This window comes from Hemitrygon akajei, chromosome 5, assembly GCF_048418815.1.
Source record: "Hemitrygon akajei chromosome 5, sHemAka1.3, whole genome shotgun sequence".
NCBI lineage: Eukaryota > Metazoa > Chordata > Chondrichthyes > Myliobatiformes > Dasyatidae > Hemitrygon > Hemitrygon akajei.
The window spans coordinates 98,680,287-98,697,888 of NC_133128.1; the positions used below are offsets into that span (position 1 = coordinate 98,680,287).

At 38.6% G+C, this 17,602-nt stretch overlaps 1 protein-coding gene across 1 annotated transcript in view; it reads right to left on the minus strand.

Annotated features, from left to right (window-relative positions):
* The window catches only part of pdia5 (protein disulfide isomerase family A, member 5), a 211,341-nt gene that overhangs the window by 18,116 nt on the left and 175,623 nt on the right, over nucleotides 1-17,602 (minus strand). Inside the window, exon 15 of the mRNA XM_073046123.1 lies at nucleotides 10,264-10,334. Coding sequence (XP_072902224.1) covers nucleotides 10,264-10,334 — 71 coding nt within the window. The remainder of the gene's footprint in view (nucleotides 1-10,263; nucleotides 10,335-17,602) is intronic.

A 17,602-nucleotide genomic window follows, 5' to 3' on the forward strand; every position in this document is an offset into this window, starting at 1 on the left:
ACAGGATTTAACTTCGACCATTAAACTGGTGGAAACACTTAAAGCCAAGAGTGTCGACTTGGAGAATCGGTCCAGAAGACAGAACCTACGTATACTTGGTCTCCCAGACGGCATAGAAAAAGGCGATCCTTCGAAATATTTTGCTCAACTTTTAAAAGATGCGTTTCCGTCGGTTTTTCCAGAGAACCCCCCGTTACTTGACCGAGCACATAGAATTTGGAGTCGTTCATCGAGTGCTTCAGCTAAACCCCCGGTGGTAATTGTCCGATTTCACTATGTACACGACAAAGAACAACTTATTCGTGAGGCTCGGAGGGCTGGGATGATTAAATTTCAAAATTACTACTTTCGTTTGGTGGAAGATTTTAGTCCTGAAATTATGAAAAAAAGGCTTCTTTTTAAACCTCTGATGTCTGAATGTTATGAGAAAAATCTAAAACCTGCGCTCTTATACCCTGCGAAGCTTAGAATATCTCCGTCGAATGCTCCACGCCAGGTTTTCCTTTCTACTTTTGAAGCGAGAAAGTATCTGGAGGAGAACTTCCCTACTGCTATAGACACTAATCCCTAATAAAGGAGTGATTCTGATCGTGTAAGATGGTTTTTGATTCCTCAAACCAGGGTTAGTCTCTGGTTATTGGTGTAGGTTTATCCTATACTTCATATTTAAGTTAAAGTGTGTTTTTGTTATATTAATCGTTCTGTCTTATACACTTTAACCACTATACTATATTTTTGACTATTATTTTTGTTCCCTTGAAGGTATATTTTTAACTTTTCGAAGGGAAATTTTTTTATTATCAAGATGGTGGTTTTTTGCAAAAATATTCTTGGTTTTGTTTAAGATGGCATTATTGTTTCTTTTTTCATCTTCTTCCTATAATGCATCGCTTATCATAGTTTAAATACTTCTTGATTTGTTTGGGTTATAACCCGATTTATAAACTTTTAGTGATTATATTCTTTTTTTTACAACTAAGCATATTAAGAAGCGTAGATTTTAGTATTGTGATCATAATTTTTAAAGTTGGGGTGGTTTTTTTTAATATATCCTTTAAATACGGAGTGGTCTGCCGCTGATATGGGGGTAGAATTAGTCTCATTTTTTCCTTTTTCTAGCCATATTTTGGCTTTTTTTCTTTTTCTTGTGGGGGTGGGGGTTGGTCTGTTTTCCTTTTCTATTTTTCTTTTACCAGTTTGTTTCAGTTTTTTCATTCGGGCTGTTTTTGAACTACAAATATGTCTACGATGTCGTCACTTCCGAGTCCGCTCTTTATTTTTGTTCCTCTTCCGGGTGCATGAGTTTATAATTTGGTTAACCCTTTCTATACCAAAGGGTTGACTTTAGAAGCATGGCTCAAACCATTAACTTTGTGTCTTGGAATACTAATGGTTTAAACCATCCGATTAAACGAAAGAAGATTTTCAAAGTATTCCAAAGACTTAATGCTTATATCATTTTTGTACAAGAAACTCATGTGAGGAAGGAGGACAAATATCGCTTTTTTAGGTCTTGGCGGGGTCAACAGTATCATTCGAATTCGAATGCCAAAGTTAAGGGAGTTTCAATTTTTATTGACTCCTCTATTGCATTTGTTCAACATGATATCCTTTCGGATCCGAATGGTAGATTTTTGTTAATTACAGGTTTACTCTGTAATAAAAAGGTTGCTATGGTTAATGTTTATGCTCCAAATGTGGATTGTCCTGATTTTTTTAAGTCCTTATTTACTTCTTTACCTAATTTAAATGAATATGTTAATAATGGGTGGTGACTTTAATTGTTGTTTAAATCCTTTGATGGACAAATCTATATCTAGTCAGACTTTACCCAATAAGTCGGCCACTTGTATTAACTCCTTTTTGACTGATAATGGAGTTTTTGATATTTGGAGATTTCGCCATCCTAATGACAAAGAGTTTTCTTTTTTCTCACATGTTTATCATTCCTATTCGAGAATTGATTATTTTTTTATTGACTCTTGTTTTATTCCATCGGTAATTGGTTGTAATTATGATATTATAGCTATTTCTGACCATGCTCCATTAAAACTTTCTATTAATTTCACGGATACAGCTTCAAGTGCTAGACAATGGCGATTTGACTCTACCTTACTGCAAGATCCGGACTTTATTAAATTTATGAAGGAGCAGATCGATTTCTTCTTTTCAACTAATTCCACGGAAGATATCTCGTGCGGAACACTTTGGGACACCTTTAAAGCGTATATACGTGGACAGATTATCTCTTACTCTGTTGGTCTGAGAAAACGCATTAAGAAGGAAACTCTTTTATTGGTTGATAAAATTAAAGAGATTGACAAGAAATATTCGACCACTCCTAGTAGGGAGCTTTACAAACAAAGGGTTGAACTTCAAACGGAACATAGTTTATTACTTACATCTCCGATTGAAAATCAATTAATGAAAACCAGATCTGATTTTTATATACATAGTGATAAATCGGGAAAATTGTTAGCTAGTCAGCTGAAGAATGTTTGGGTTAAACGTCAAATCACTAAGGTTCGTTCGCAGAATGGGGATTTGACAGTTAACCATGATGAGATAAATAAGTCTTTTCAAGACTTTTATACCTCCCTGTATCAATCTGAATTCCCTCAGGATCATAATATCATGTGTGATTTTCTTGGGAAATTGAATTTTCCAAAATTATCATCCGATGATCTTTCAGTATTAGATACTCCGATCACAGATGCGGAAATTAAAGGGGTTATTTCCTCAATGAATTCTGGGAAAGCACCAGGTCCAGATGGGTATACAGCAGAATTTTTTAAATGTTTTTCTGCTACTCTCTCTCCTTGGTTATGCAAGGTTTTTGAAGAAGCAATTAGATTGGGGAATTTGCCACAATCTTTTTATAGAGCTTCCATTTCCTTAATACTGAAGAAAGATAAAGACCCGACTGACTGTGCATCTTATAGACCAATATCTTTATTGAATGTGGACTCCAAGATCTTTTCCAAGTTACTGGCTTCCAGGCTGGAGAAGGTATTACCTTCTTCCAGTATTCCAATTTATGGAAATTTACCTTTTAAATTAGTTAATGACTCTTTTATTTACTTAGGGATTAAAATCACAAAAAACCATAAAGAATTATTTAGGTTTAATTTTTTACCCCTAATTAATCAGATTAAATGCTTGTTTACTAAGTGGTCACCATTATCTTTATCTCTGATAGGTAGGATTAATGCTATTAAGATGGTTATTTTACCTAAGTTTTTATATATTTTTCAAGCGGTACCAACTTTTATTCCGAAATCTTCTTTTACTAATGTTGATTCAAAAATTTCCTCATATATATGGCAGTATAAAAATCCCAGGTTAGGTAAAATATACTTACAGAAGACAAAGAAGGAAGGTGGGTTGGCATTACCTAATTTCAGATTTTATTATTGGGCAGTTAATATTAGATATTTGTTATGTTGGTTGAAAGACTGGGATGGATCTTTTGGCCCTCATTGGGTGAGTTTGGAAATTAAATCGGTACCAGGCTATGCTCTGGGTTCTATTTTAGGGACTTCTCTCCCTTTTGCTCTTTCTAAACTGCCGAAACGAATTGACAACCCGATAGTTAAATATACCTTACGTATATGGTTTCAATTTCGGAAATTTTTCGGGTTGACTCAATTCGTTTTAAATATTCCTATTGTATCTAATTGTTTTTTCCACCCCTCAATTATAGATCAAGCTTTTTTGGCTTGGAAAACTAAGGGTTTATTAAGATTTTCTGATTTATTTTTGGACAATTGTTTTATGTCTTTTGAGCAATTATCTAATAAATATAATTTGCCTAGATTTCATTTTTTTAGATACTTACAGGTTAGGCATTTTTTAAGTACGGTACTTCCTACGTTTCCAAATTTTGTGTCTTCAGATATTTTGGAGAGTTTGGTTGAATTAAACCCTTTTCAAAAAGGGCTTGTATCAAAACTTTATAATATAATTATGAAGATACGTTCAGTGCCCCTTGATAAGACCAAAAATGATTGGGAAAGAGAGCTCAATCTTATTATTCCTATTGAGAATTGGAATAGAATTCTTCAATTAGTTAATACATCATCTATATGTGCCAAACATTCATTAATACAATTTAAGGTTGTACATAGGGCCCATATGTCCAAGGATAAATTAGCTCATTTTTATTCTTATATAAACCCTATTTGTGACAGATGTCAATTGGAAATCGCGTCTTTAACTCATATGTTTTGGTCATGTCCGCTTTTGAAAAAATATTGGAAAGATATTTTTGATATTATCTCTGCGGTACTGAACATCGATTTACAACCCCATCCTATTACCGCAATTTTTGGTTTACCGATGATGGACTCACTCCATTTATCTCCTTCCGCCTGTCGAATGATTGCTTTTCTCACTTTGATGGCTAGAAGATCTATTTTGTTGAATTGGAAGGAAATTAATCCTCCCACTGTATTTCATTGGCTTTCTCAAACTATGTCATGTTTAAATTTAGAAAAAATTAGAAGTGGTGTATTCGATACTTCTATTAAATTTGAAAAGATATGGAGACCATTTATTCAATATTTTCATATGATGTAATACGACCCTGTTCCAAGCTTATTGGTTTTTTCAGCTTTAATCGTATTTATGTTGAGAGGATCGGAGTTGACGACATTGATGTTTATGTATTCTTGTGAGATATTATAAACAGCCCTTTTTTTTCTCTCTTTTTTAGTTTTTCTTTTTTTTCTTTTTTTGCTTCCTTTTTTTTCCCCTTAGATACTAGATTAGTAGGTTAGTTAACTTTGCATATATATTTTTTCTTCTTTTTTTATATTATATATTATGAAATATCTAGATTTACCTTGTTCATATATATACTATATGGTTCATGTTTTGGGAAAACTTATTTATACTGTAATCATTGCTTATGTATTCTTTCATGTGCAATGGGAATTTGTATGTTTGTAATCCCTTTATTAATATATCAATTGTATTTTGTTCATAATATTATTAATACTAATAAAAAGATTGAAAAAGAAAGAAAGTTCTATTCACCTCATTATAGGAAAGACATGGAAGCTTTAGAGAGGGTTCAGAGGAGATTTACCAGGATGTTGCCTGGATTGGAGAGCACGCCTTATTAGGATTGAGTGAATAGGAGGATGAGGTACTTGATGGAGGTGTACAAAATGGTAAGAGGCAAAGATCAAGTGGACAGCCAGAGACTTTTCCTCAGGGTCAAAACAGCTAACATGAAGGGCATAATTTTAAGATGATTAGAGGAAAGTATAGGTCGGATGTCAGAGGTAGGATTTCTACACCGAGAGTGGTAGGTGCATGGAATGCACTGCCAGGGGTGGTGGTAGAGGTAGTTCACTAAAGACATTTAAGTGACTATTAGATAGGCACATGGATGAAAGAAATATTCTTCTTATAATGAGGTGACCAGAACTAAACACAATATTCCAAGTGTGGTCTAACCAAGGTTTGTTGAATTGTAACATTACCTCACGGCTCTTGATATTTCCACATTCAAAACAAAAATAGAAACGGGTTTTGCTTTTGAATTGAACACATAGACTTTATAGGTGTTCTGACTCTATCTGAATGCTAGGAAAGTCCAGCTGGTGACAAAGTAAGAAGCTGTAGCAGGAAAACTTGGAACTCTTCTCAGATCAGCTAATTCAGCTTAGGGTAGCTAGTGGGACACTCCGAAAGTGCTGATAGATCAAAGGGAGTCTGACATCACATCTGAGCAGCCTGAAGTGACTTAGATCCTTTATGAGTACAATATCCTGTTCACATAACTGGTTTATTGGCAAAAAGGAATGGGCTTAATGGAATTGTTATTGACAGTCATTTGGGAAAAGAGGGAAAGCAAACAAAGCAGCATAAAGATAATTGATTTTTTTTTTGCAATGTTTGCAAGTCCTCCTGCAAGAACAGCATTAGAAATGGGCATGTTTTTCTTCATTAACGCAAGTTGCTGATTAATATGTACTCTGCAAAGCAAGGTTGTGGAGTAGCAGAGGTCAATATGTCAGTTTCTACTTGTGTAGTGCTCAGTTTGGCTGTTTAGTATTGGAAGTTCTGTAACTCATTGATAAGTTAAATTCAGCATAGCGTTTGAAAGGAGTAAAGGTTGCATTGACCAGATGTGTATATCTTCAGGTACAAAAAGTTACAGGGTGATCTCTCATAGAACGGATTGAAAGATTAGACAGAATAAATTAAAAACTATTTCCTCTGGTCAATGGAAAATAACTTTAAAATTAGAAGCAAGTTGTTATGATTTTTTTCATAAAAAGTGTAGTGGAATTCTGGAATTGACTGGTTCAAAAAAGTGGGCAGAATTTTCATCTAGCAATTTCAGAATGGATTTAAAGATTACTTTTGGACAAGATTATAGAGATTTATGGAAGCATAAGTGTACAAATGGCGTTAAAAGCAGCCATCATTTGATTGAAAAGTTGTACATGCTTGACTGACTAATGTTTTGTGATGTGCTATTGGGTCACATGGCTTATCACCAAATCTTCTTTACCATGCTTCTAAAATTGTCAGGACTAAAGGCACAAAGGTTTATTTGGATTAATATAAGAGCACATATAAAGTCAAAAGGTGATGAATGAGGAAAAATGATGGAAACAACATATTTCACTGTATATTTTGATGTATGTGTGATAAATAAATCTGAATCTGAAAGAGGAAAAACCCAGGAAATAAATGAAATCTTTTTATAAACATCACACTTGGAAAGGTAACCAAAGTCTTCTTGGTTTGAAAGGTTAAGATGGGCTAAATTTTCGTATTTTGTGACAGAAAAGATATCTGAATATAAAATAAGTTCCATACCTCTGGATGGCTTAAAGTGATTACAATCCATAACTACTTTTTGACCTGTAGCTATGTACTGAAGATAATGGCAGCCAGATTGACCACAGTGAGTCCCACATAATAATTCATATTTCAGTAACATTGACGACAAGTATTGAAAGGATGTTGGAGAAGACTCAAAGTCCTGCAATGGTCATCCTTTCTGAAAGACAACATCTCTACCAATGTATACTTACTGACAGACGCACTAACACCAGCATACTGGAGGAGACCAACATGAGAAGCATCCCCACTATGATAAGGCAACACCAACTCCGATGGATAAATCATGTAATTTGGATACCTAACGCTTGTTTCCCCAAACTGATCCTTCACTCCCAGTTGAAGGAAGATCAGTGAGCCCTGGTGAGCAAAGGAAACTCTTCAAAGATAACATCAAATTCAGCCTGAAGAAATTCAACATTACATCTAAAAACTGGGAAGACATTACACTCAATAGATACACCTGGAAGAAATCTGTTCAGGAGGGAGCTGTGCTGTATGAGAGTGATTTCTGTTGTGCTGCAGAGAACAAGTGGGAGCTGTGAACAGTGAGACTGAACAACCAAAAGACCCAACCATTAACCACAGCTACCACTTAGTCATGCCTATACTGCACCAGAATATGTTGATTCCGGAACAGCCTCTATAGCCACCTGAGTACCAAACAAACGACAATCCCTTAGGAGAACATCTCACTCGACTTGAGAGATCGCACCAAACAGCAAGAGCCAGGAGTTGTTGCATGTTCTCCTGGATAGGGACCTGAACCTCTGACCACTGAACAACGGCTGACACCTGGCGCCACCACTGGTAACACAGCACTTCTTCAGCACTGCTTTGAATTCTAATCTCAGATTCACTTTGTGTTTTGTTTCCAGCAGGTTTTTAGGGGTCAAAGACAGGGTAGGTGGTGGACACCAGCATGCAGTTGAAATGATAACTGATGAAACAAAAAAAACTCAAAATCTGGCCCAGTCTGAGCAGGAATCACTGCTTCATTCACTGACACAGCTCTGTACCATCTATTGCTCAGCTAAATGCTCCTGAGCTTAATGAAATGTTAATTCTTTCTAAGTCAGCAGAGTCATCAAAATGTTGACAAACTGCGATCAGAAGGACTGTAGTGATGAGAATTACAACAGTCAGAAGGACTGATTCTCCGGAGTTTCAATTTCAAATGGGTGAATATATCCAGTCATACAGTCATAGAGTACTACAACACAGGAGCAGAACCTTCAGCAGTATATTCTGCACCAAACTGTAATTCTGTCTGGTCTCATTGATCCCTCCAGTCCACGTACTTACCCAAATTTCTCTTAAAACATTGAAATCAACCACATCCACCATTTCTGCTGACAGCTCGTTCCACACACTCACCAACCTGAGAGAAGTAGCTCCTCCTCAGGTCCCCTCATATATTTCACCTTTCATCCTTAACCTATAACCTTTAGTTCTAGTCTCACTCAACCATGGCAGAAAAAGCTTGCTTGCATTTACCCTATCCATACCCCTCATAATTTTGTATATCTCTATCAGATTTCCCCTCACTCTCCTGTGCTCCAATCCTAATCTACTCAATTTTTCTCTGTAACTCAATTCCTCAAGTACTGGCAATATCCTTGTAAATTTTCTCTGCACTCTTTCAATCTTATTCATATCTTTCCTGTCGTTGTGACCAAAACTGCACAGTACTCCAAATTAGGCCTCACCAACGTCTTATACAACTTCAACATAACATCCCAATTCCTGTACTCAAAACTTTGATTTATGAACCTATTTATCTGTGACGGCACTTTCAAGGATTTATGGATCTGTATTCCCAGATCTGTAGTCCTATTTGAAAAGGAGGGATAAAGTATGGATTTCAAGATAGGATGCGTAGTCCATTTCTATGCTGTGCATTAATTCTATGCTTCAGTAGTGACCTACTGCCTCAAGATATCAGGATTCTGTTCAGGAAAGTGACAATCTGGTTTTACCTGATGCATGTTTTCTAGAACAGGTAATTATTGGGACTGGATCATGTGTCCAAATTTTTCTCACTCATACAAAAATATTGCTGAGACCAACTGCAACTTGGATAAAACGTCAAGAATGGTTTCAGGTTCAATCCCAAGTCTATGCAGAGTTCCAAATGATCTATGGCACAGAAATTTATACAGATCATTAGGTTTATGCCTGTAGGAGACTTCTTGAAACCATCTTCATCTAGCTTCATCAACATAACCTTCTAATTGCTTCTCCCTCATATTCGTCTACTTTGCCCTTTGATTATATTTTTTCAAGTATTTCTAGTAGTAGCCAGCTCCACTTTTGTCACAGAATTTCCTATATAAAGCACGGAAGCAGACCTTTTAACCCACTGAGGTCACGCAGACTATCAATCACCCACTTGCACTACTCTTACATTTTCACTATTTTCATTCTCTCCACATTCCCATCAATCCCACCCCATCCAATTCTACCATTCATCACACACAAAATGCTGGAGGAAGTCAGCAGGTCAGGTAGCATCTGTGGAAAAGAGTACAGTCGATGTTTCGGGCTGAGACCTCTACCACTCACGTCCACTCTAGAGGCAACTTACAGCTGCCACTTAACTGGCCAACCCGTGAGTCTGAACACTGTGAGTGAAAAACCAGGGTACCTGGAGAAACCTGGTCACAAGGAGAACTTGCAAACTCCTCTCAGACAACACTCAAGGTCAAGTTTAAAATATCTCTCTACTGCTGAGGCAGCAGCTGTGCTGGTTATTTATGTCATTGTACTTCCCTTGAATTTCCAACTGAATTGAGTATGAAATCTCCATCTTGACTGCGAGGATAAACAAAGATATTCTAATGTGGAGACACGAGACTGTAGATGCCACAACCTGAAGCAACACACATCACAAGTTTATCTGTGTTGTTTGTTGCAATTTTGTCCTATGAAATCATCATTATGAACTCATCATTGTAAATGACGCTTTTTGTTACGTTTGTACTGACCGAAATAAATTAATTTCATTCATTCATTTCTTACAACAAATTTCATGCTATATGTCAGTAAAAATAAATCTGTTTCTGAAATGTCCAACGTCCATTTCCTTCCATTAATGCTTCCTGACCTGCTGAGTTCCTCCAGCTTTTTTTTTAATATTCCAGTATTCTGGTTCTAAGTGTACCCCCAGATCATCTCATAATCTTGAATCTCTCTGCCTTTTCATCACCCTTCTCAACAAGACCTTATTCAGTTTTTTATTTACAGTGCAACTACTCGAGTTAAATTACTCTAATTCCATACTTGGGGCATTCACCAACAAGCCATGGGGGAGATGTTTGTGCAATTTCATGCTAATGAAAAGCTGAAATGTTTTGCATAAAACTTAAGAGACTGGAACAGTCCCTTAAGGCATACAATTACCTTTCGCTCCTCCTTAAAGTGGTCGGCAGCTGCTGCGAAATGCGGGATAGTGTTCTTACAGTGAGGGCACCCTAGAATGAAAAATAATGAAAGAGCTGTTCATTTTTCACATTGATCACATTGAAAGCTTGATCTCTGATATTTGAAAAGGCCATCAAAAAAAGTGAAGGAATTAAAAAAAATTAATCTTTCATTATATCTTCCAAAGTTGGTGGCATAATGTATAGTGCTCTGTTAGTTCTTCTAATGTTATTGTGATCATGCATAATCCTCATGGGAGCTACTTATCCTAACAGTTTATGTATGGAGAGAACTCTAATGTGACATTACTGAAACAAAACATTTTCATTCTCCAGCCCTGTGTGTGGCATTGGCAGAATAAATCAGATGTGATATTGATCCCACTTGTACACAAGGTCTTCATTATCCATAAATGTGGATGGTAAAGTGTCTGTAGGCCATGCACTGGCTAGCTGCTTGGGATCTTCTGCTGAGGGATGGACTGTCTCAGGTTGGCAGTCATCTACCCACACAACGTGGTGATACATGGAATAGGTCTCTGGATGGATCCTAGGTTGAAAGTCACCTGACTAGGTTGGAATCTTACATATTTTATTTGAGATTAGCTAAAAAAAAATAGCTTTATTTGTCACATGTGCATTGAAACATGTAGTGAGATGAATAGTTTGCATCAAATCAAATCAGAAAAGATTGTGGTGAGCAGCCTACCAATGTCATCATGTTTCTGGTGCCAACATAGCATGCTCACAACTCACTAATCGAGCCATACGTCTTTGGAATATGAGAGGAAATTGGAGCACCCGGAAATTGCGTCACAGTGTTATGCTAACTGCTTTGCTACTGTGTGAAGCTACAAAAATCTGGTTCCCAGCTGATTAGTGAGGCACAACACAAGGCTTTACCAATCCATGAGATACAAAAATAGAATTAGGCCAATCAGCCCATCCAGACTACTCCAACATTCATTCATGGCTGATTTTATTTTCAATCCTATTTTCCTGCCTCTCCCGTAATCGTTGATCATGACTGATCAAAAACCTATCAATCTTTGCTTTAAATACACCAAATGACAGCCTCCACAACCATCTGTGACAATGAATTCCACAGATTCACCATCCTCTGGCTAATGAAATTTCTCTTCATCTCAGTTCTAAAGGAAAATCCCTATATTCTGAGACATCACATCCTAGACTGCCCTTCTAACAAAAACATCCCCTCTATGTCCACGCTACCCACATCTTTCAGTATCTTGTTGGTTTCAATAAGTTCTCTTTCATTATTCTGAACTCCATCGAATGCAGGTCCTGAGATATCAGTTCTTGAGAATCTAAGTCCCGGGTACAGGTTGAATAGATTAAGACTTTATTTTTTTAAAGTGTATGAGAATGAAGAGAGATTTGATAGAGGTACACATAGATAGGGTCATAGATAGGGGAAATGCAAGTGGGCTTTTTCCACTGAGGATGGGTAAGACTAGAACTAGAGGTCATGGGTTAGGAGTGAAAGGTGAAATATTTAAGGGGAACTTTAGGGAGAACTCCTTTACTCAGAGGGTGGTGAGAGTGTGGAAAGAGCTGCCAGTGGAAGTGGTGGATGTGAGTTCAATTTCAAAATTTAAGAGAAATTCGGATAGGTACACGGATGGGAGGGGTATGAAGGGTGTGAGTCAATCGGACTAGGCAGAATAATAGTTTGACACAGACTACTGGCACGGTAGGCCAAAGGGCCTGTTGTTGTGCTTATAACTCTATGACTCATTGAAGAAACACTTGAGGGAGGGGGGCTGGGGTTTTGAGTCATTTCAAGTCTGCAAAAGATCTGCCCACTACATACAGATTCATTCACAATAAATGACATCAATACAGCTTTGGAGATTCAACCTGGAGCATAGTGGAGATCATATAGAGGTATACAAAGTTATTCGGAGTATAGATAGGTGAAAGCAAGCTGGCTTTCTCACCTCAGATTGGGGGAGACTAGGTCATAGGGTTAGAGATTAGCTTTATTTGTCACACGTACATAGTGAAATACATATTTTGCTTGAAATCAAATCAGCGAGGGTTTGATTTGATGCTGGGCAGCCTGCAAGTGTTGTCATGCTTCCAGCATCAATGTGTCCTCAATTCATTAACACTAACTCGTATGTCTTTTGAAAGAGGAGCCCCCTACCCCCACCGAGGAAACCTGCACAGTCATGTACAAGCTCCTTCCAGACAGAGGCATGAATTGAACCCTGATCTTACAGCTAGTGCACTGTAAAGGACTGTGCTTACTAATACACTATCATTTTTAGGGAGAATGATGACATGTTTAAGGGGAACTGGTGGGGAATGTCTTCGCTCAGAGAGTGGTGCGAGTGTAGTACGAGCTGCCAGCGGAAGTGGTAGATTGGTAAATATGGGTTCAATTGTGACATTTAAGAGAAATTTGGATAGATACATGGACGAGGGGGGTACAGAGGGCTGGGTGCAGGTAGTTGGGACTAGGCATTTAGTAACATTTAAACTTGGCAACTGAAATCCTCATTTCAGAGCATTGTGTGCAGTTCTGGTCACCTTCTTACAGGAAAGATATCAAAAGGATCGAAAGAAAAATTTACAAGGAAACTGCCACGAATTGAGGACTTGAGTTATGGGGAAAGGTTGAATTTGTTAGGACTTTATTCTTTAGGGTGTAAGAGAATGAGGGTAGATCTTATAGAATTATGCAACATTATGAGTGGGTGAATATAGGCAGGCATTTTTCCTTGAGGTTGAGCGAGACTAGAACTAGAGGTTGGAAGTTTAGGGTGAAAGGTAAAATATTTAATAAGGCAAGCTGAGGGGGAATTCCTTCACTCAGAGGGTGGAACGAGTTTGGAACAAGCTGCCTGTGGAAATGATGGATGTTGGTTGATTGCACCATTTAGCAGGAGCTCGATTGGTACATAGATAAGACAGTTATGGAGGGAAGTGGTCCAGATGCTGGTCGAAGTCACTAAACAGGAAAACAGGTAAGCATGGACTAGTTGGACCAACGTACCTACATCTGCACTGTGCTACTCTATGGCTCTATTCTAAGTGGGAATTTCTAAAGAGCAACTTTCAGGAACAATTCAAGGCTGATTATTCTTCGCTATATCAGAGGTCATGGACCAGATACTATGATGTTCTTCTCCCTGAGGCTGGACAACAATGTAAGCTGTCATTCAGATCTGGGATCTGCCTTGCCTGCCTGACTCTGCTGTGCATAAATAGCTCCTTTTCTTTTTGACAGCATGGATTGCTGGCTAGTCTCCATCCCATGCTATAAATTTCTATGGTTCTCATGCACCCTGTGGAGTAGTAAACTGCACCATTTTTTGCCTTTCATCACCATGGATGTATAAAAAGTGAAAATTGTAGGGATTACTGCTCAACACAACACAGACTTGGCATATTCTCCAAAGGGTTTGAGGAAGAAAAGTCTCCACTGACACTGTCTATTAAGTTCAGTTGTAATATGAATATAGAAAACCCCATGAGCTGATGATTCAGGCTTTTGCATTTTGGCCAGGATTATTCCGGTTGGCAGTTCCTATCAGAAGTGATTCAAATCTCTGTTGTCTTCCTTAATGTCAACAATACAAAGGAGATGGCCATCGATTTCAGGAGAACTTACACCACTAACACCCCCTTTTACATCAGTGACACAGTAGTGGAAACTGTGCAGTTTCAAACTCTTGAACATACACATCACACACAACCTCTCATGCTCCAAGACACATCCCACACAGAAGCCTCTCCTTCTGAGGAGAATGGAGAGAGTTCACCTTTGCATATCCAAACTCTCACCATTAGAGAGCATCCTAACAAGCTGCATCGGTGCTTGGTAGAGAAACTGGTCAGTGGCAGACAGAATGGGTAGTGAAAACTTCCTAATGCATCTCTGGCACCAGCTTACCCACCACCAAGACTTGTATGTAGAAAGATGCTGGGAAAGAGCCAGTAACATCTTGGAGGAGGCTACAGAGCATCTGTGCCAAGAACAGCAGTTACGTCCCCAAGCAGTAAGGCTGATCAACACCTCCACCCACTAACTCCACCAATACTTTATTAATTCCTATCAGTCACTTTATTTATGGCCTAGTGTCACTTGATAGGCACACAATCAATCTATGTGTATGAGCTAATCTTATGTATTTAGATTTGTTGTGGGTTTTTTAAATTTATTATTGTGTTCTTTATCTTTTTTGGGGGAGTTTTGTGCTGCATTGGATCCAGAGTAACAGTTATTTTGTTCTCCTTTACACATGATGCTCTGCTCCTGATGCAATATGAACATTACAAACAATGAATTAAACTTCACTGAGATGTCATGGAGCATTACAACACAGAAACAGGCCCTTCAGCCCATTTGGTCTGTGCCAGCTTCTGCCTAGTCCCAACTACCTGCACCCAGCCCTCTGTACCCCTCTCGTCCAAGTATCTATCCAAATTTCTCTTAACTGTCACAATTGCACCCATATTTACCAATCTACCACTTCCGCTGGCAGCTCGTACTACACTCGCACCACTCTGTGGGAGCAGTGTTTCTGCAACAGTGACCACATTTTCAAAATAATTGTAATGAGTTGTTGTCATGAAGAATTCTATGTATATACAAATAATTTTTACCCATAGAATATGTAGCTGCATATGGAAAGATGAATGAAATTTCAATCAATACACTCACTGCCATATTTTTAGTCTCACCCTTCGTGGGTCTTAAAGAAGCAGCTATCTTTTACTCTCAACTCTTAAGGATAAACGACTAATATTCTTGAAATTGGAATAGTTTATTATTGTCACATGTACCGAGATATAGTGTACATACTGTTCATACAGATTGAGGTAGAACAAGTTGAGCAACAGAATGCAGAATAAAGTGTAACAGCTGTAGAGAAAGTGAAGTGCAGGCAATCAATAAGGGCAAGAAAATAATGAGGTAGATTGTGAAAGCAAGAGTCCAACATATTGCACTAGGGAGCTACTTAACTGTGTTATAACAGTGGGGTAGAAGCTATCCTTGAGCCTTGTGGTATGTCCGATGGGAGAAAGCAGAAGAGAGAATGTCTAGGGGTGGGAGGGATCTTTGATTATGCTGGCCGCTTTAATGAGACATTGGGAAGTATAGACAGAATGCATAGCGGAGGCTGGTTTCCATGATGTGCAGAATTGTGCTGTTCTTGATGACGAGTGCAAACAGTGGGGCAATACCACCCTCATTAAGTAGTGCTGACTAATTACTGGAAATCAGCTTCTCACACGGAGCAGAGGGTTAAAAGTAAAACTTCCTTTGTCCTCCAAAAGTCAGTTATTTGTGAGTCGTGAGGTTCTGAGGTTGAATTACTGCTACACTTTAGAGCAAACGTGTCTCCAAAGTAAGATTCTGCTACTACTTGTGGCAAGCTACTGTATGTGTTGTAGCATATCACTTCCACCAGACATTTCAAACTTTACAGGATAAGGCTGGAAGCTCCCATAAATGCATCCATCGTGTCAAAGTAGCACTTCTGGGAGCTCAAGGTCCTCGTTGCTTTTTGTGGGAGTCCATATGCTCTTGTTCTTTGAATTACCAACTCCTCGTTTCTAGTCTAGCAAACACTAATTGCATCCATCCAGCAAAAGACATATGTGCAATCTACAAACACATTGACGGAATTGCTCTGAGAGCTCAGATATATTTGATTGAAAATAACTCCTGTACTGTAAGGAAGGTTGATGTAGCACCAGCCCTCCACCTCTGCAACCAACTGCTTTCACCTTGGGATACAGCAGGAAAGAAACCATTACTCAAAATGCTGGACAACCTCATCGAGGAAACTTCTAATCCCAGCCAGAGTGGATCCTCTTCATATGGCTGGCCTTCTGAGCTGTGTTTTGCAAAGCACTTTTTAAGTGCAAGAACACTTCACTTTCCTCATTGTGTTATAATGGACTTTAATATAAATTAGCTATCACGCTGGGTCAGGTCACCCAAACACAAGCACACAGCATTTTTTTTTGCATAAATACAAGTCAAATCAGAATGAAAGATGGGTCAACCCAATGCAAACCAATTATCAGAAAATTTCTTACCATCTAGCTCAGTATGTCAATTTTAGTGATTTAGTCTTTAAAAACACAATATGCATAATCAACAGCTATGTAGAGATTAGCTTTATTTGTCACATGTACATTGAAGCAAACAGTGAAATGCATCGTTTGCATCAACAACCAACACAGTCTGAGAAATGCTGAGAGCAGCCTGGAAGTGTTGCCATGCTTCTGGTGCCAACAAAGGCAGCCCACAAAAGCCTAATCCTAACTTGTGCAACTTTGGAATGTGGGAGGAAGCCGGAGCACACGGTCACAGGGAACTCTGGCTCTGTAAATTGCTATGATAACTACTCTGTTACCATATGGCCCCCATACCTCCAGAGCTAAACTGAATCTGTATTTTCATTGTTTCCAAATGTGGACATTATTCTGAACTAGCTACCAGCTCTAGTTAACTATTAACTAATTCATTATGTGTGTTGGAGTGACCTGACCCAGTCTATTAACTAGTTGGACTGGGTCAGGACACTCCAATACACACATACACATGCATGCACAAACACACCGACACAGACTCTATGACAATGACACACACAGCAGTACAGCCAACATTGCTGCCTTGCTCCCGGACGAGCTAAATGTTTTTTTACACTCTATTTGAGGTTGACAGGACTGAATTCCCGAGGAGTACATAGAATTCCCAAGGCTGAAGTACATAGAATATTCCAACATGTCAACAGCTGTAAGGCAGCAGGGCCAAACGGCATCCCAGGGCGGATTCTCAAAGTATGTGTGGAACAACTGGCTGGTGTGTTTACGGATATTTTTAATCTCTCCCTCTCCCGGTGAGTAGTGCCCTCCTATTTCAAATCGTCCACCATTGTCCCTGTACCTAAGAAAACCAAGGTAGCAGGCCTGAACGATTAGCATCCTGTTGCACTCAACTCAATTATAAGCAAATGCATTGAGAGGCTGGTTAAAGACTACATCTGAAGCATGCTACCACCCACATTGGACCCCTACAACTTGCTTACCGACGGGACCAGTTAACTGTTGATGCCATAGCCACAGCACTACATACCGTCCTCACTCATCTGGAGAAGAGGGATGCATACATTAGTATGCTGTTCCTGGACTACAGTTCAGCATTCAACAGCATAATTCCCTCCAGACTTGACAGGAAGTTCAGAGAACTGCCTGCACCTGCCTTGTGCAGCTGGATCCTAGACTTTCTATTGGATCGTCCACAAGTGGGCTCCTCAGCCCCTCTGACCCTCAAC